The sequence below is a fragment of the Ambystoma mexicanum genome, chromosome 10 (assembly GCF_040938575.1).
Source record: "Ambystoma mexicanum isolate Mex_15411 chromosome 10, UKY_AmexF1_1, whole genome shotgun sequence".
Taxonomy (NCBI): domain Eukaryota; kingdom Metazoa; phylum Chordata; class Amphibia; order Caudata; family Ambystomatidae; genus Ambystoma; species Ambystoma mexicanum.
Window position 1 is genome coordinate 856,837,709 of NC_090932.1, and position 13,744 is coordinate 856,851,452.

Genomic DNA, 13,744 nt, shown 5'->3' on the forward strand with positions numbered 1-13,744 from the left:
CTCGCTTCTTCTCTCCCTTTTCTACTTTCCCTGCTGTTGGGGTCGAGAGACCTGTGGTCTGTAAGCTCTGCTAAGCACCTCAGTCATTACATCAAGGCAATGGGTAGAACAAGCCATGTAAAGACCAGAGCAAGCAGTGGTGGAGGTGGAAGAAAAACCTAAGGTGAAAGTGGGCGAAAAAGCATTCAGCACTGGGAAAAAATTCAGGAAAAGCAAAATGTCATCCAACACAGGAAACATAAACAAATTGTCCAGACACACAAGCTGCCATGCACATCAAATATCTGATATGCTCAGATTCCTTACATCTTTTTCAGAGCTCTTTCTACTGGGGTACCAGCCACCAAAAGGCTGTGGAGCCATTGAGAAAAGAAAACTCCAGAACCTTCTTTTCTCACACCTACAGCTTCTCAAGTCCAACTACAAATGAGACGCCAGTCAACGGGGAAGCTTGGTTCCTCAGCCATCCGATCAGGCACTAGCAGCCACAGTCACCAGCTTTGTCATGCTCCAAATCAACTCTTTTTTAGCCTTCAAGTGAATATATACATTCACAATAGGTGTTCCGACTAGAGAACACCAACACTTTACTTGTAGGACCCTTGGACATTATTCAGTTGTGAAACATAGAAAACTGTGTACAGTAAAGCAAGTGAAAAACAAGTTATTCAGAAACAATTGAGTCAAGTTAAATATTGTAAAAGCAGTGGAAACACTACTACTTTGCCTTATAAAATAAGGCCGCTTTTTTATTTAATTCTGTAAAGAATGGTCATAGCTCCAGAGAAGAAGTACATTTTAATGGGTGTAGATAGCCAGCACATGGGATGGTGTCTTTTAACAGTAGTACAGTACTGTGAGTTGCAGTCTGTGCCTCCATCTGGATTAGTCCTTGGTCGGGTACTATTCAAAAATAACACTTACAATGTAACTTTTATGTAGCAATAAAAAGTATTACCCTGTAAAGTTGAGTGGGTCTAGTGTCAATAGGAATCGCAAATCCCAACAAGAAACCTTTTGTAGGGAATTGGGGAGAGGGTGGGTCTTTTAACTGAAGAAACAAGTATTGGCAAAACTAACATGTGATAAAACGTTCAAGTGAGGAAAGCGCAAAGGTGCATGAACAAAAGATTAGGGGTCCTCTCCCAATCCCTCTATTGGAGAGATCCCTGGCTAGAAATCCACCAATCATGACCAGACAAGGCAGAGATAGGGTCAGAACTTTGTGCAACCATATGGCGGGATGGGGGTGGAAACAGCCATGCAGACTTGTCCCCCTTATTCCGATTCCACTAGAAAACAATCCTAGGATACCTAGATTCACTGGTCACACATGCTTCTATTGATGGTTCCGTTGCAGGAGGTTCAGTGGTTGGGGATGCAGAGGTAATTTTTTAGATTGGATCGGCTAGGTCGTGGTTCGGAACTCCGACGAGCAGGTTCCTGAAGCTTTGCAGCTGGATGACCCAGGCACTCAGCAATGCAGACCAACACAAGTCCCACGACGAAAGTAGACCTCTGTGACATAATGGAAGCAGGCAGCAACAAAGAATACTGAACTCAAGCAACATGCGACTCACATGGCATAGACAAACTGTTTTAGAATGTGAGCAGCAGCAAGATTGTTATTATGCCACAAGCTGGAGAGCTGAAGCGTTCGAAGGTAAAACTTGAAACCTGGACCGATGCATAGCAGAAGCCTTTGAAGGTGCTGGTCAGTTCGCAAGTTGATTCCGGGAGACTTACAAAGGCTCCAGAGGGTGGGATCCCCATGCACGGATCCAGACTGGTTGGTTCTACCAGCCCATTGTCTAAGCACTGACTAAGCTCTTCAGGTGATCCTACCAAAGAGGGTAGGTGTTCACAGGGACTTGGTTGGAGGCAATGCTGGATGTCTTCAACGTCATCCTCGGGTCATCAGCATGCTGCAGGTATTTGTAGGGGTCTTGGCTCCAACAGCAAACTGAAGAATGGCTGCAGGAAGTCTTCCTTTTATCTTAAATTCGAGTCAGGGTCACTCCCCAGACCACCAATGGTAAGGATGTGCACCATTCAGGAAGGGCGATCCAATCATGGACAGTCTCCTTCCAGCAACAGACATACCCCTTGCCAGAGTGTGGATTGGGACCAGACAGTCCGAGCCCCCACATATGGCCAGATACTCGCATTGCAGCTTTGACCTGGAAGGGCTTTCCATGTATCATTTCCTGATCTGAGAGGCTATGAAGAAGGCCAAAGCACAAGATGGACAAAGGACAGGGTGAAAAACACATGGCGTGGCCTTTTTAAATATATGGTACTCAAAAAGGCAATATGCGTTAAATTGCAAAAGTGCATGTGTGAAAAGTGAAAAACTGTCTGCAAAAATATCTGTGCCTCCAGCCCGTCTTGGACACATTTTGAAAGTAGCCGAAATGTTACTGAAAGAAAAAGGGACACAAAGTAACCCTGCCACACTTCAATGTATGGTGATGTCTGCAGCTTAAAAATAAAAAATAAAGAAACTTACAAAGGGAGACAGTCCCCCTGCACTGTTGGCCTTAGGAACTGACCAGTGCTCCCAGAACAGATGAGCTAAGCAAGGGAAGTGCAGCAAAAAGGCTACTTGCCTCCAAAAGGCAGGGCAGGAATCAATAAATAGCAAAAGTTTATGGAGTTTCACTGATGTCAATGGAGGGAAATTTAAAAAAGAAATTCATAACACTTCCAATACTTGTTAAAATGTTGAGACATTTTGATGCGATAATGGATTTGCTATAGAGCTGTATACTTCAAGGGAACATGCGTGGTTTGGGAAATGTTACTGGTGAAGGGGGCTTGCACAATGTAAGGGGTTTTGTTATATATCCCTGCGTGTTTTCATTTTGATAGCCTATTGCTGTACTTTTGCACTGATATATTATGGAAGGAGTGTGTTATGAAATGCAATGAAGGCAATATGGTAGTGCGCATGGAGGAATTAAAGTCAAGTATACTACTTTGCGGGGGGCGTGGCCCGCAAGCAACAGATGAAGAAGCTGTTTGGCTCTGTAGCTTCCACTCCAGGCTGCAATAAATCCTGTCTAAATCCTGCTTTGAGAGCACTTCTGAAGTGTAGAAAAGTAGGCACTGGAATCAGGCGGTGGCGTGTGGTGAACAGTCTTGGGTTTCCGGTCAGCCTGAAGAACAGCAGCGGGAAACACTGGGAAAGATCTCAAGATGTCCGCTGATGGGAGAAGTGGTGATTAGTGAGGCTTGAGGATGGAGCCCCGCTGCAGACCAGTGGTCCGGAGCTGTGGTGGATACCCATAGTGATCTACGATAAAGGGAGAGATTCTACGGAGCAGTGTGAAGTGGAGGCCAACGGCGGTGGAGGAGGAGCTGTGCCAGCCTCCTGGAGGGAACAGTGTAGGTTGCAGACAATGGTCTTGAGCGGGAGCTCAGGCCGTAGTGTGGTATCAACCCCCTGTGACTGCGAAGGTGAGAGACGCAGAGAAGGCAGTGGCGTCTAGGGCAAGCACAGGAGAGAGAGTGGCCCCACCATCGGGCTGGCTCTCCGATCGCTGGGTTCCTTTGGGCGTTCCAAAAGTTGGCAGGCAACCCGGTAGAGAAGTGGGTAGACGCATCGATAGATGCCGCTTGGCAACTCCTCTCAGAAGCCAGCACATAAAATGGGGAGGAGCAGCCTGTGACAAATAAAGAGGGCAGAGGGTGGAATGGAACGAGCCCCTACCACGAGTAAGTTACATGGGCCAAGTAGTGATCTTGCCCCGTGGGGTCGAGCAGGCTGCAGGAGCATTGAGGCCATAAGGCGACCATGCAGTTGAGAAAGGTGTCTAGTGCTGATACTGGAGGCACCAGCACATTGCCGGCCTCTGGTTGACAGCAGTGGGGTAGACACTTAAAGGACAAAGTCAGTCCGCCACATACAAGGTGCAGGTGGTGGGGTTTGACAACCACACAGGTGGCGCAAGCGCCCAGAGGATTAAGGAAGAGAGCAGCACTTGGGCCACAAGAGTTCATGGAGCGGGTGTAGGTACATCACTGTGTTTTGAGCCACAGTGAGGTACAGAGGATTGCTCGGGAGAGAGCCCTGGTCACCAGGGGAACCGAGCAGATGGGTGCGGTGAGGTGGTATAGCAAAGGAGTGTGTGTGTGGGGAAAGGAAGCCAAGGTACACAAGGACTTGAATCACTGCCTTCACAAGTCTTACAAGAAACGTTTGGGACAAACTAGGCGATCGCCCTCGGACATTGTGGCAAGATAGGAGGAGAGTGCTGACCTGCCTGTGGAGGGGGGAGTGGGAGGGCCACAGGCACAAGAGAGGAACTCACTGCGGCCACCCAGACGAAACATCAGCAAGTAACAGTAAGTCCTGCCCCCAATCCAACTGTAAACACGCTGCAATGCAGGTTGGAGGGCAGCACCATGGTGAAGGGCCAACAAAGAATTGCGCACTATGCCGCCCCTGCAGCTAAAGCAACTTGTGGGGAGAGTGACCGCGCAGGAGCAGGCGTGGAGATGGGTGGCAATGTCACATTGGAAGGGCTGATAGCAGCAATACAGGAACCTGGGTGATCTCTGGAAGGAAAGATACAGGAGGTGGGAATCAGTGCATCTCTGGTACGAGCTGACCTGAAGAAAGTGAGTGACCGAGGGGGAGCAGCGGGTGAGCTCGGTCAAGGACAACTTGACCACACTTAAGAACCAGGTATGAGGCCTAATAGGAGCGACGAAGGTGCTAGAGACAAAAGCAGAGGACTCTCAGGGTTGATCCCGCCAGAACAATATCTGCCTAGTGGGTGTGCCGGAACAATAGGCACTGGGCCGAGCGAAAAGTTCTATATAGAGAAACATATCCTGGAAACATTGTGCATAAGGGATCTGTCGAAGCTTTTCAGAGTGGAGCGCGCGCATACAGTACTGGGAGGGCAGCAGTGGCCAAATCTCTCAACTGCAGAGACAGAGATACGATATTGCAAGCAGCTCGGTTGGCTGGACACTCTTAGGTCAATAATGCAAAGTTATCAATATTCACAGACTTCACACAGGAGATCCAGACGCAAAGGAGCTAGTTTGACTCGATCTGGCACAAGTTAAGGGAGCTGCACCTACGGTACATGACTATCCAGCGAAGCTTCGAGTGATCGATGAATGCAGATTCTTCTGTTTCACTTCGCCACAAAAGACATGGGAATGGCTGGAACAAAGGACACCGAAGGCAACACCGCGAGGGGCCAGGGGCACCATGCAGCGAGGAACAGCTGCACGTTGGACGGAGACTGGAAGGGGACAACGGAGGCAGCAGAGAGTTACACACCGCCCACTGAAGGCTTTTGGTTGGACTTCTTTAGATTAACGTAAGAAGATGCAAACTGTGCTAAGCGGGCAGAGAGTCTAGCCCACCGCGAACACTGGGACCCCCACGGACTGCACCTGAAAAGCAGGTGTGGGATGGAGGGTTACCTCGGTTGGAGCAGTTTGAGAGGTAGCGGATTTAGTTGTGTCCTGGACCCGGGATTAGGACGGAAGGAAGTGGCCACATAAAACCACAGATGCTAGCGGCGCTGCCTCAGTTCATGGATCGGTTAGACCTGGTCGAACTTTGGCAGGTGTCACAGGCTAGAAAGGGAATACTCCTACCGATCAGAGGTCCATGATTCATACTCCAGATTGGACTATTTGTTCACGGGGAGGGAGCACTTTCATTGGTTCACGGAACCTCAGTATCTGGATAGGACTCTGTCAGACCATTCCCCACTGGTGGTCATACTGGGAGATCCGCTGCAACGTTTTGCTACAGGGCTGTGGAAAATACAGTCGGGGATGCTGGAAGTTGTCACTAACAAGTAATCATTCGGAAGCAATTGCCTCTTCCTTCGAAGGGAAGGAGGATTCGGTAGACGATGTGGGGATGCAGTGGAAGGCATTTAAGGAAACCTTGAGGGGAACATGCTTGTCCCAGGCGGTGGGGGTTAGGAGGACCCTGATCAATTCTATAAAAGGCCTGGGGTGGAAGATTCAACGGCTAGAAGGAGACTTAGCGCAGGGGCGACAGGTAGGAGAGGAGTTAGCAGCAAAACGGGCGGCCCACCAGAAAGGCCAGGACTTGCTTGCGCAGTTTGACTATGGCTGCTTCATGGTGATAATGCATGAGGAAGGGGACAAGGCGGGTGGACTTCTAGCATGGCTAATTAGGCATGAGTGCCCTGGGGCAATGATCACCCAAACACAAGATCAGGCGGGCAATCTGGTGCTCTCACAGCAGTGTTAAATTAAGTACTATGCAGCGTTCATCGATTATAGTGCAGCATTTGACTCGGTTAATCGTAATAAACTGCAGTGCAAACGCTCTACTTGGAACATTCACGCACTTTTATTGGCTATGATTATACACAGTCATACTGATACTCCAGTTAAAGTCCGGCTGGACCAACTGGGCAGCACCTATCCCTGGATACCCACCGTTACGTGGTCTAAAGCAAGGATGTAGATTGGCTCCTCTTTTGTTCAACCTATACCTTGCCGATATGGGAGCGGCTTTGGCGAATCCCATTTTGATACCCCCCTAAGTTGTTTTGCTGACGATATGATGATATTATCTTGTTGGATTTAACCCCTATCGGCCTCCAGGCTGCCTTGGAGGCATTGACTTGTTATTCTGATGCAGTGGAACCTTTCCAAAACCAAAATTATGATATTCCACTCTTTTGGTCAAAATATGATCACCATACCTTGGCACTTGGAGGAGGAAAAACTCGAGATTGCCCAAGAGTATAAATATCTGGGTGTCCTCTTTGATGGGGACCTACGTGGCAGTCGTCATCAACATAACACCAGATTTAGGTGTTTCCAAGCTTTGGGTGGCCCTGGGAAAAATGGCCCAGTTGGGTGGAGGTTACTCCCTAGGGATTTTGGTCAAATAATTTTTGCCAAAGATCAGCCCCATGTTAATGTACGGTGCTGTTCTTTGGCAGGCCGGTAACATGGCGGGAGTAATCAAACTGGAATCTTTCCTACTTAAGAGGTTGCTCTGGCTTCCTACTCGGACTCCCGTCCAGACCATACTCTTGGAGTTTGGCATTTTTTCTTGCATGGCAAGACTCCAGTTGTCCTCCCTGAATCTTCTTTGGCAGCTTGCCAATTCAGAGGTTGGTACTCTGAACTCACTCTATCGTGCCTGCTGTACCAAAATACATTGCATGCTAGGCAGTGCCATCCACAGTTTGGTCACGGCTGGAAACAAATGGTTGGCTCTGGTCCTCGGCGCTAACTTGAGTTGGCCTTTTCTCCAGTTAAAGCTGTCATGAAAGTGGCGGTCTCCAGTCATTTTCGTGAGCAATACATTGTGCAGCTGGCTTCTATGTCAAATAGCGGTTTATTCTTTGAATACATTTCTGCACTCTCTGGGCCACCTAACAAAGTCAACCAATTTTTAGGCAACTCATTGGTCTGGGACTACTTTAAACTCAAAACTAATTCCGTCAAGAGTTTTGAAATCACAGGGGCTTGGTTAAACATTCCTAGACCTGCCAGGATGTGCTGTCTCTGTGGCGCCCTGGAGTCAGTCCAGCATTTGTTAATCCATCGTGAATTTTTGTCTAGGTATAGGAGAGCGGCATGTGTGGCAGCGGGTATAATCCCTGACCTTATTGCTGAGGACACTTGGGCCTTATCAAGTATTCCTGGGCTATTACAGACGGCTGTACTCAACAGAGGACACATACTCGGATCTGGAGGCCTCGGATTTATTAGACGTTGTGCAACTGCTTAGGCTGGCAGGAGAAGTCGGGGATGGGCTGGAAACGCCCATAGAAGAGGTGGAGATTTTATGCGCCATACTTGCTATGCAGGTCAATAGGACCCCTGCCAGCGATGTATTCCCTGCGCAGTTTTATATGGAATTTGTAGACATCCTGGTCCCCCAACTGCACAGGGTTTTTGACAATGCATTGCTATTGGGGATGCTGTCAGAGACTATGAGGGAGGCGGTAATAACTGCCCCCAAAGAAAGGTAAGGATCTGACACAATGCGCCTCCTAGGCCTATTTCTGTATTGAAAGAGGTTGCAAAGATCCCGAGCAAAGTGCTAGCATCTAGATTGGTCAGGGTCGGCCCAAACTTGCTGCAGTCGGATCCAGGTGGGTTTATAGGGGGACGGGATACGAGCATGAACCTACACCGCCTACATCACGTAATGGATTTGGTGAAGGAATCATAGAGGGAAATGGCACTGGCTGCGCCGGACGCAGTCAAAGCATTTGTGTCCGGCAGTTGGACCAGCACAGAGGCAGCACAAACTCCTTCCTCCCCTTGAGGGTCTTGGTACCTGCACCAGTAGCAACACAGGTAAACCGTCACCTACAGAGGTAAAGAGGGTTAGGGTCCACAGATTGGATAGGAAGAGGCTAGTAGGGTAACGGCGTGCAGGGTTAGAGAGAGGTAATGTATGGGGATTCAAGGGTTAACATACTCCTTGGCTCTTCTACGATTTGCAGTGCTCACTTGCACGTGTAGTAAACCTTTGCACTCTTACACGCATGCACACTCTATATGCACACTTCTTGGGTTGGTATGTTGTCACTCTGTTGATTGCCTCACTGAGTTTGTTACCTCTCAAAACAAGTTGAACACTACCACTCAGCTACCCACTGAGTAGTTGCCCAATGATGAATAGCACGTTATTGCCCAATGGAAGATGGAACACTGCCACTGAATTACCCTCTTGAGTGGTCACTCAACAGTGCTAAGAACCACATCATACATGCTATCTTATTGCCAATATCACCAACATAATTGCCAGTATGATGTACATTTGTCACAAAAACCACAAAGTAAAATGGGCATTAGCTTACTCCGTGAGTGTGTGTAGTCTCCGTTGCCTGTCTCAGCTGACCTGAAGCCGGTGGACAGAATGTAGTAGCGGTGCCTGCCGTCTGCCAAAGAGATGCAATTAGTGTGCACCCAAGAAAACCCTGTTTATTCTCTAGTTTTCTCATCAGTTTTCCACTTTGGAATGTTAACGGGTTTTGGTGTCCTCTGACGCGATTAGCATGTGGATTAGTGTGAGCACCCCAGAGCCCAATCCCTTGAAAGTCACATGCAGTTAGTGCTTCAATGCTAGGAGAACAAGTAGTATGAGCCGGCACTTAACAGTGCAGGGCCTGTGGAAGTTGTTACAGGTGGGAAAGCAGCCCCACGATCACTGTTCCTGGAGAGATGGTCTCAGATGCGTCCGCTCGGGAGAAATCTCGAGTGTGAACAAGCGTTCAGTGTGCGTGCATGCGCAGAACCCAGGGTGTTTCCCGGGGCGTTGTCCTGGGAGTCTTTAGGCTCCGGGAGCCTGGCGCTGGGGTTGCTGGGCAATGTAGTCTTCCCCAGAACTTGGGTCCTTTTGCAGGAATGCTGTGGTTTGCTGGGCCTTTTTATGTGGCCTGGAACGTCTCTTCTTTCACTGTGCACCTGCAAGAAGGGCAGATGTGACATATGCCATGCGTTTGGCCCTTAACCGTGCCTGCTGCCCATGCACCTTGCCCTGCTTCCTGCCAGTTTGACTCGCTTGAATGGACATGGTTGTTCAAAGTGCTGGAAGCCTACGGCTTTGGAAGTGGGATCTTAGGGTGGCTATGCCTGTTGTGCAATAGCCCGACGGTCAGGGTCAAAACAGGGGGGTGGGTATCTCAAGGGGTGGTCACTGGAGCGGGGATCAAGTCAGGGCTGCCCGGTCTCCACGATTCTATTTGCGTTGGCACTCGGCCACTAGCTCAGTACCTCCGCATATATATCCCGGAAACGGGCATCAGAGTGGGTGGGATGATTCACAATATCTTGCTCTATGCAGATGATATTCTGTTGTATGTGGATGCTCCCTTGGAAAATATGCCAGTGCTACAGAAACTTTTAGATAACTTTAGGAAGTTGTTGCATTTCAAAGCCAACTGGGAAAAATCGCTGCTGTTCCTTTGGCGGCCTCAGAGCTAGAGAAGGGGCACTTCTCCCAGACTGTGGAATTCAGTGGGAGGTAGAATCCTTTAAGTATCTAGGGATACAGGTATTCCACAACATTGAAGAAATATTTGTATATAATACGTGGCGCGCACTTTCGGGCATAGACGAGGCGGTACAGTTCTGGAAGAAGTTGCCCCTTTCATTGATAGGGATTGTGGCCCTTTGTAAAACATTGGTGCTCCCATTGCTCTTGTGCTTTTTTACTAACACCCTGTTCACCATCAAGAAGGTATTCTTTAGAATGTTGGGTTAGATAATAGGAGAATTGTTATGGAATACGGAGCAGTGCCGCGTAGCCATGCAGACGCGATGACGCAGACGTGATGCCGCAGGCCTGAATAAGCCCGATATTGAATGATATTTTATAGCGGTGCAGTTAAGTCTATCTCCCAATGGAACAGGGCCCCAGGAGGGGATATTGTGGTGTTGTTGGGTGGGATACCGACAGGCAGACAGGGGGTGGAACTACTGGGAGGCCCGATGGAGAAGGGGGCACAATTTTTTTCAGGGTGGTACAAAAGATGTGAAAGAAGCTGCTGGGGAAACTGAAGGTGGAAGGTTTATATAGCGGGGGCTACCTCTAGGGTTTGATGCAGTCATTATGGTGGCACTGCAGAGCAAAGGGCTAGGGGTATTGTGTGATACGCAGTATAATACGCTGGGGGACTTCTTTGTGGGGGAAATGTTGTTGACGTTCATGGAATGGAGACAAGAATATGGGGTGGTGCATAGCTACTTTCTCACATACGCCAAAGTGGTGCAGAGGTTTGCGGAACTGTGGGAGGGTATTCCGGATGAACCAGAGACAAGTCCACTCATGCAAGTGTTGCTGGAACTAGGGGTAAGCAGGGGGAGAATATCCAGGGTGTATATGGCCCTGCAGGCTGTGATACCGGATAGGAGGTTAGCGGTTAATGAAAAATGAGAGAGAGATACGGGGATCACCTACCACTGATGAAATGTGGGCTCAAATGTGGGAGCAAGTCAGGAAGGTATCCAGAAATGCACGGTTCCAACTCAACTCAGTTTTACTACCTACTCGGGGTATACTTGACAACGGAGCAATTGCATGTGATAGATCAGTCTGTGTCTCATGAATGTCTGTGGTGTGGGGGAGGGGGCACACTGTTTTTTGGCACATAGTTTGGTCTGCCCAGTCATCGTTCTGGGGGGGGGGCAGGGTGATCGAATGCTTTAACAAGCTGTTGGGGAGCAGTTATGAACACATGCATGGGCTCCACTTGTGGGGCCTTTCACTGGGGAAAAAGAGCTATAAAGTATGGAACAAGATCACCGGTTTCTTATTGATCTTGGCCAAGCAGTGTATTACTATCTCGTAGAAAGGGTAGGGTGACCCGTCGCTGAAGCAATGGTCGCAGGATATATATAGATGGGGTTTGGCAGAGGTGGAATGCCTAAACAAACACAGAGACCCAGAAGGGGAGAAGGATCTGGCAGTGCTTTGGGGACTGCTACTGAATGGGAAATGGGGCAGAGAATGGAGAGTACTGAGAAGATGGGATACGCTGGTCAGCTGCCAGAACTGCACTTGGAGACAGCATGTACTGTGGAGGACATGGCTAAGCACTGAACTTTACTCAGGGAGGATGATGGGGTAGGGTTGGGAAGGGTAGGGAATGCATAGGTATGTAGTGAAGGGAGGGAACAGGAATTTGGGGATATTCACACTATCTGGTTACATTGTGTTAAGTTTGATGAATACTCAATAAAAGGACATTTTTAAGAAAGCATACTACTTCGTTACTTTTGTTTTGGTATGTCTCAACTTTGCGACATTTGCAAATTACAGTTTGAAACCTAATCAGAGGTAGTGTGTAATTCAGATTACATTTCCTCAAACAGAATACCGTTGTGTACATTTAACTTCCTCAATATTTTGCTTTTAAGACTTTTGAAGAAGCAGTTCTTTCACCATGCTTTGAAAGTAATGAAAATGAAGCCGGAAAAGGATTCAAAGAAAGAAAAAGAGAAAGGAAAGACTGACAGTGGGAAAGAAGATGAGAAAAAGAGCAAAAAGGAACCTGCAAAAGATGACAAAATAAAGAAGGATAAAGAAAAGAAAAAAGACATTGAAAAAGAAGAAATAAAAAAGGTAATGCATTCTAATATAGAGTTTATTTTTGAGCGTTGGCCATAGGTCCTGTACAGTCATTAAACACGTCCTGTGCAATAACATGTTTCTAAATAAATGTGTGCTTGTTTAGTTTTGTTATATATTTTTCCAACCGTGTTCTTTTAAAAGGCATCTCAAAAGAAGCAAAGGCATGTCCTTTCTTAACGAAAATCCTATGGAAATTCTATAGTTTACGCGAAAGGTCAGAACAATGGGATAATATGATTTGCTCTCTGAAAAGCCCCTATCCTTGCTATAGATGTCTTGGAGACATGGTATGATGAGCACTTTTCAGTCAAAAGCTGACTGCCTTTAGTATGGGGCCTTGTGCATAAGACAGCTCATCTTCAAACGAGAAGAGCCTTTTAGACTTAAACTGGAACCAGCTGAGAGATTGTCCTTTCATTCCACAGCTCCTTGTCTTTGGAACAATCTCCTGCCGGACCTAAAAGAAATTTGCTGTTTGCTGCACTTTAAAAGAGCCCTCAAAACCTATCTCTTTACATAACCATTCTCCTAATCCTGCAACATTGAATAGTTTGTACTTAGCTATGTAGTGGTTTGGTTTGTTTATTGTTTTCTGTTTGTGTATATGTATGTATCATGTTTAATGTGATGTTCATTTTCTTCATGCGCCTCTTTGCCTACGGGCTGTAAGCGCACTAGAAATAATAAAATATATTTAAAAAAATAAAATTGAGCAAGCCAGTGAAGAGATCAGATCATCAAATCTTTTTACTAGCTGAGATCCCACTCCACCAGAGCCATCGCAGCAACAATGGCATGCCTCTCTGGTGTTCCCATGCTCATCATCTGCAGGGCTGCTACATGGAGGTCCACCCACACCTTCGCAAGATTCTACTGCGCTGACAGGAATTCCAGGGAGGAGTCCTGGGTCGGCCATGCGGTGCTACGCATCTGGCTTGTTTGAGGTGAGTCTGTCCAGGGGTAATTGTATTGCTTCTGTTGAGCCTTGCTACCTACCATGGTTGGGTATATGTACTGCTGTGTAATCGTATTCATGAGCATGTGAATCCATGCATGACCCCATGCTGGAGAAGGGTTAAGTTACTTACCTGTAACTCTTGTTCTCCAGTATGGGTCTTGCATGGATTCACTTGCAAACCCTCCCTCCTTCCCCTCTGGCTCTACTTGGTTTATACTGCCACTTTACGTGCACAGCCAAATCTGAAGATGACCACCAGAGGTGGAGCTGAGGAAGACGAGGGCCATTGTTTGGGGACAATATGACCCAAAGGACAATGATCGGATATAGAGGAGACCAGCAGTTTTCAGTCTAAAGCAAATCTGCTTTATTTTTACTGAGGATTCCCAGCCTGACGATGGGGAATATTCATGAGCATGTGAATCCATGCAAGACCCATGCTGGAAAATAAGAGTTAAAGGTAAGTAACTTAAACTCTGACCCCCCACTCACTTTCTCCTGAGACTAAGCCTTGAGCACTCTCCGCGCGTACCTTTATTGGGTGGCACCTGGAAATGACCTAGAAGGAAGCCTCGGGATAACTTCAACTCCGATTTGCTAGTGCAACGTACAACAATCTTCCACCTTCAACACCAAAAATATCTCCTCTCTGGTTGAATAAAAAATGTCACAAACAG

The 13,744-nt window shown here is 47.6% G+C and overlaps 1 protein-coding gene across 2 annotated transcripts in view; it reads left to right on the plus strand.

The window, feature by feature from the left end:
* SEC62 (SEC62 homolog, preprotein translocation factor) overlaps positions 1-13,744 on the plus strand; it is a 670,644-nt gene that overhangs the window by 297,705 nt on the left and 359,195 nt on the right. For both annotated transcript variants that reach the window (XM_069618540.1, XM_069618541.1), the window contains one exon: positions 11,896-12,100. In XM_069618540.1, the coding sequence (XP_069474641.1) occupies positions 11,896-12,100 (205 nt within the window). The remainder of the gene's footprint in view (positions 1-11,895; positions 12,101-13,744) is intronic.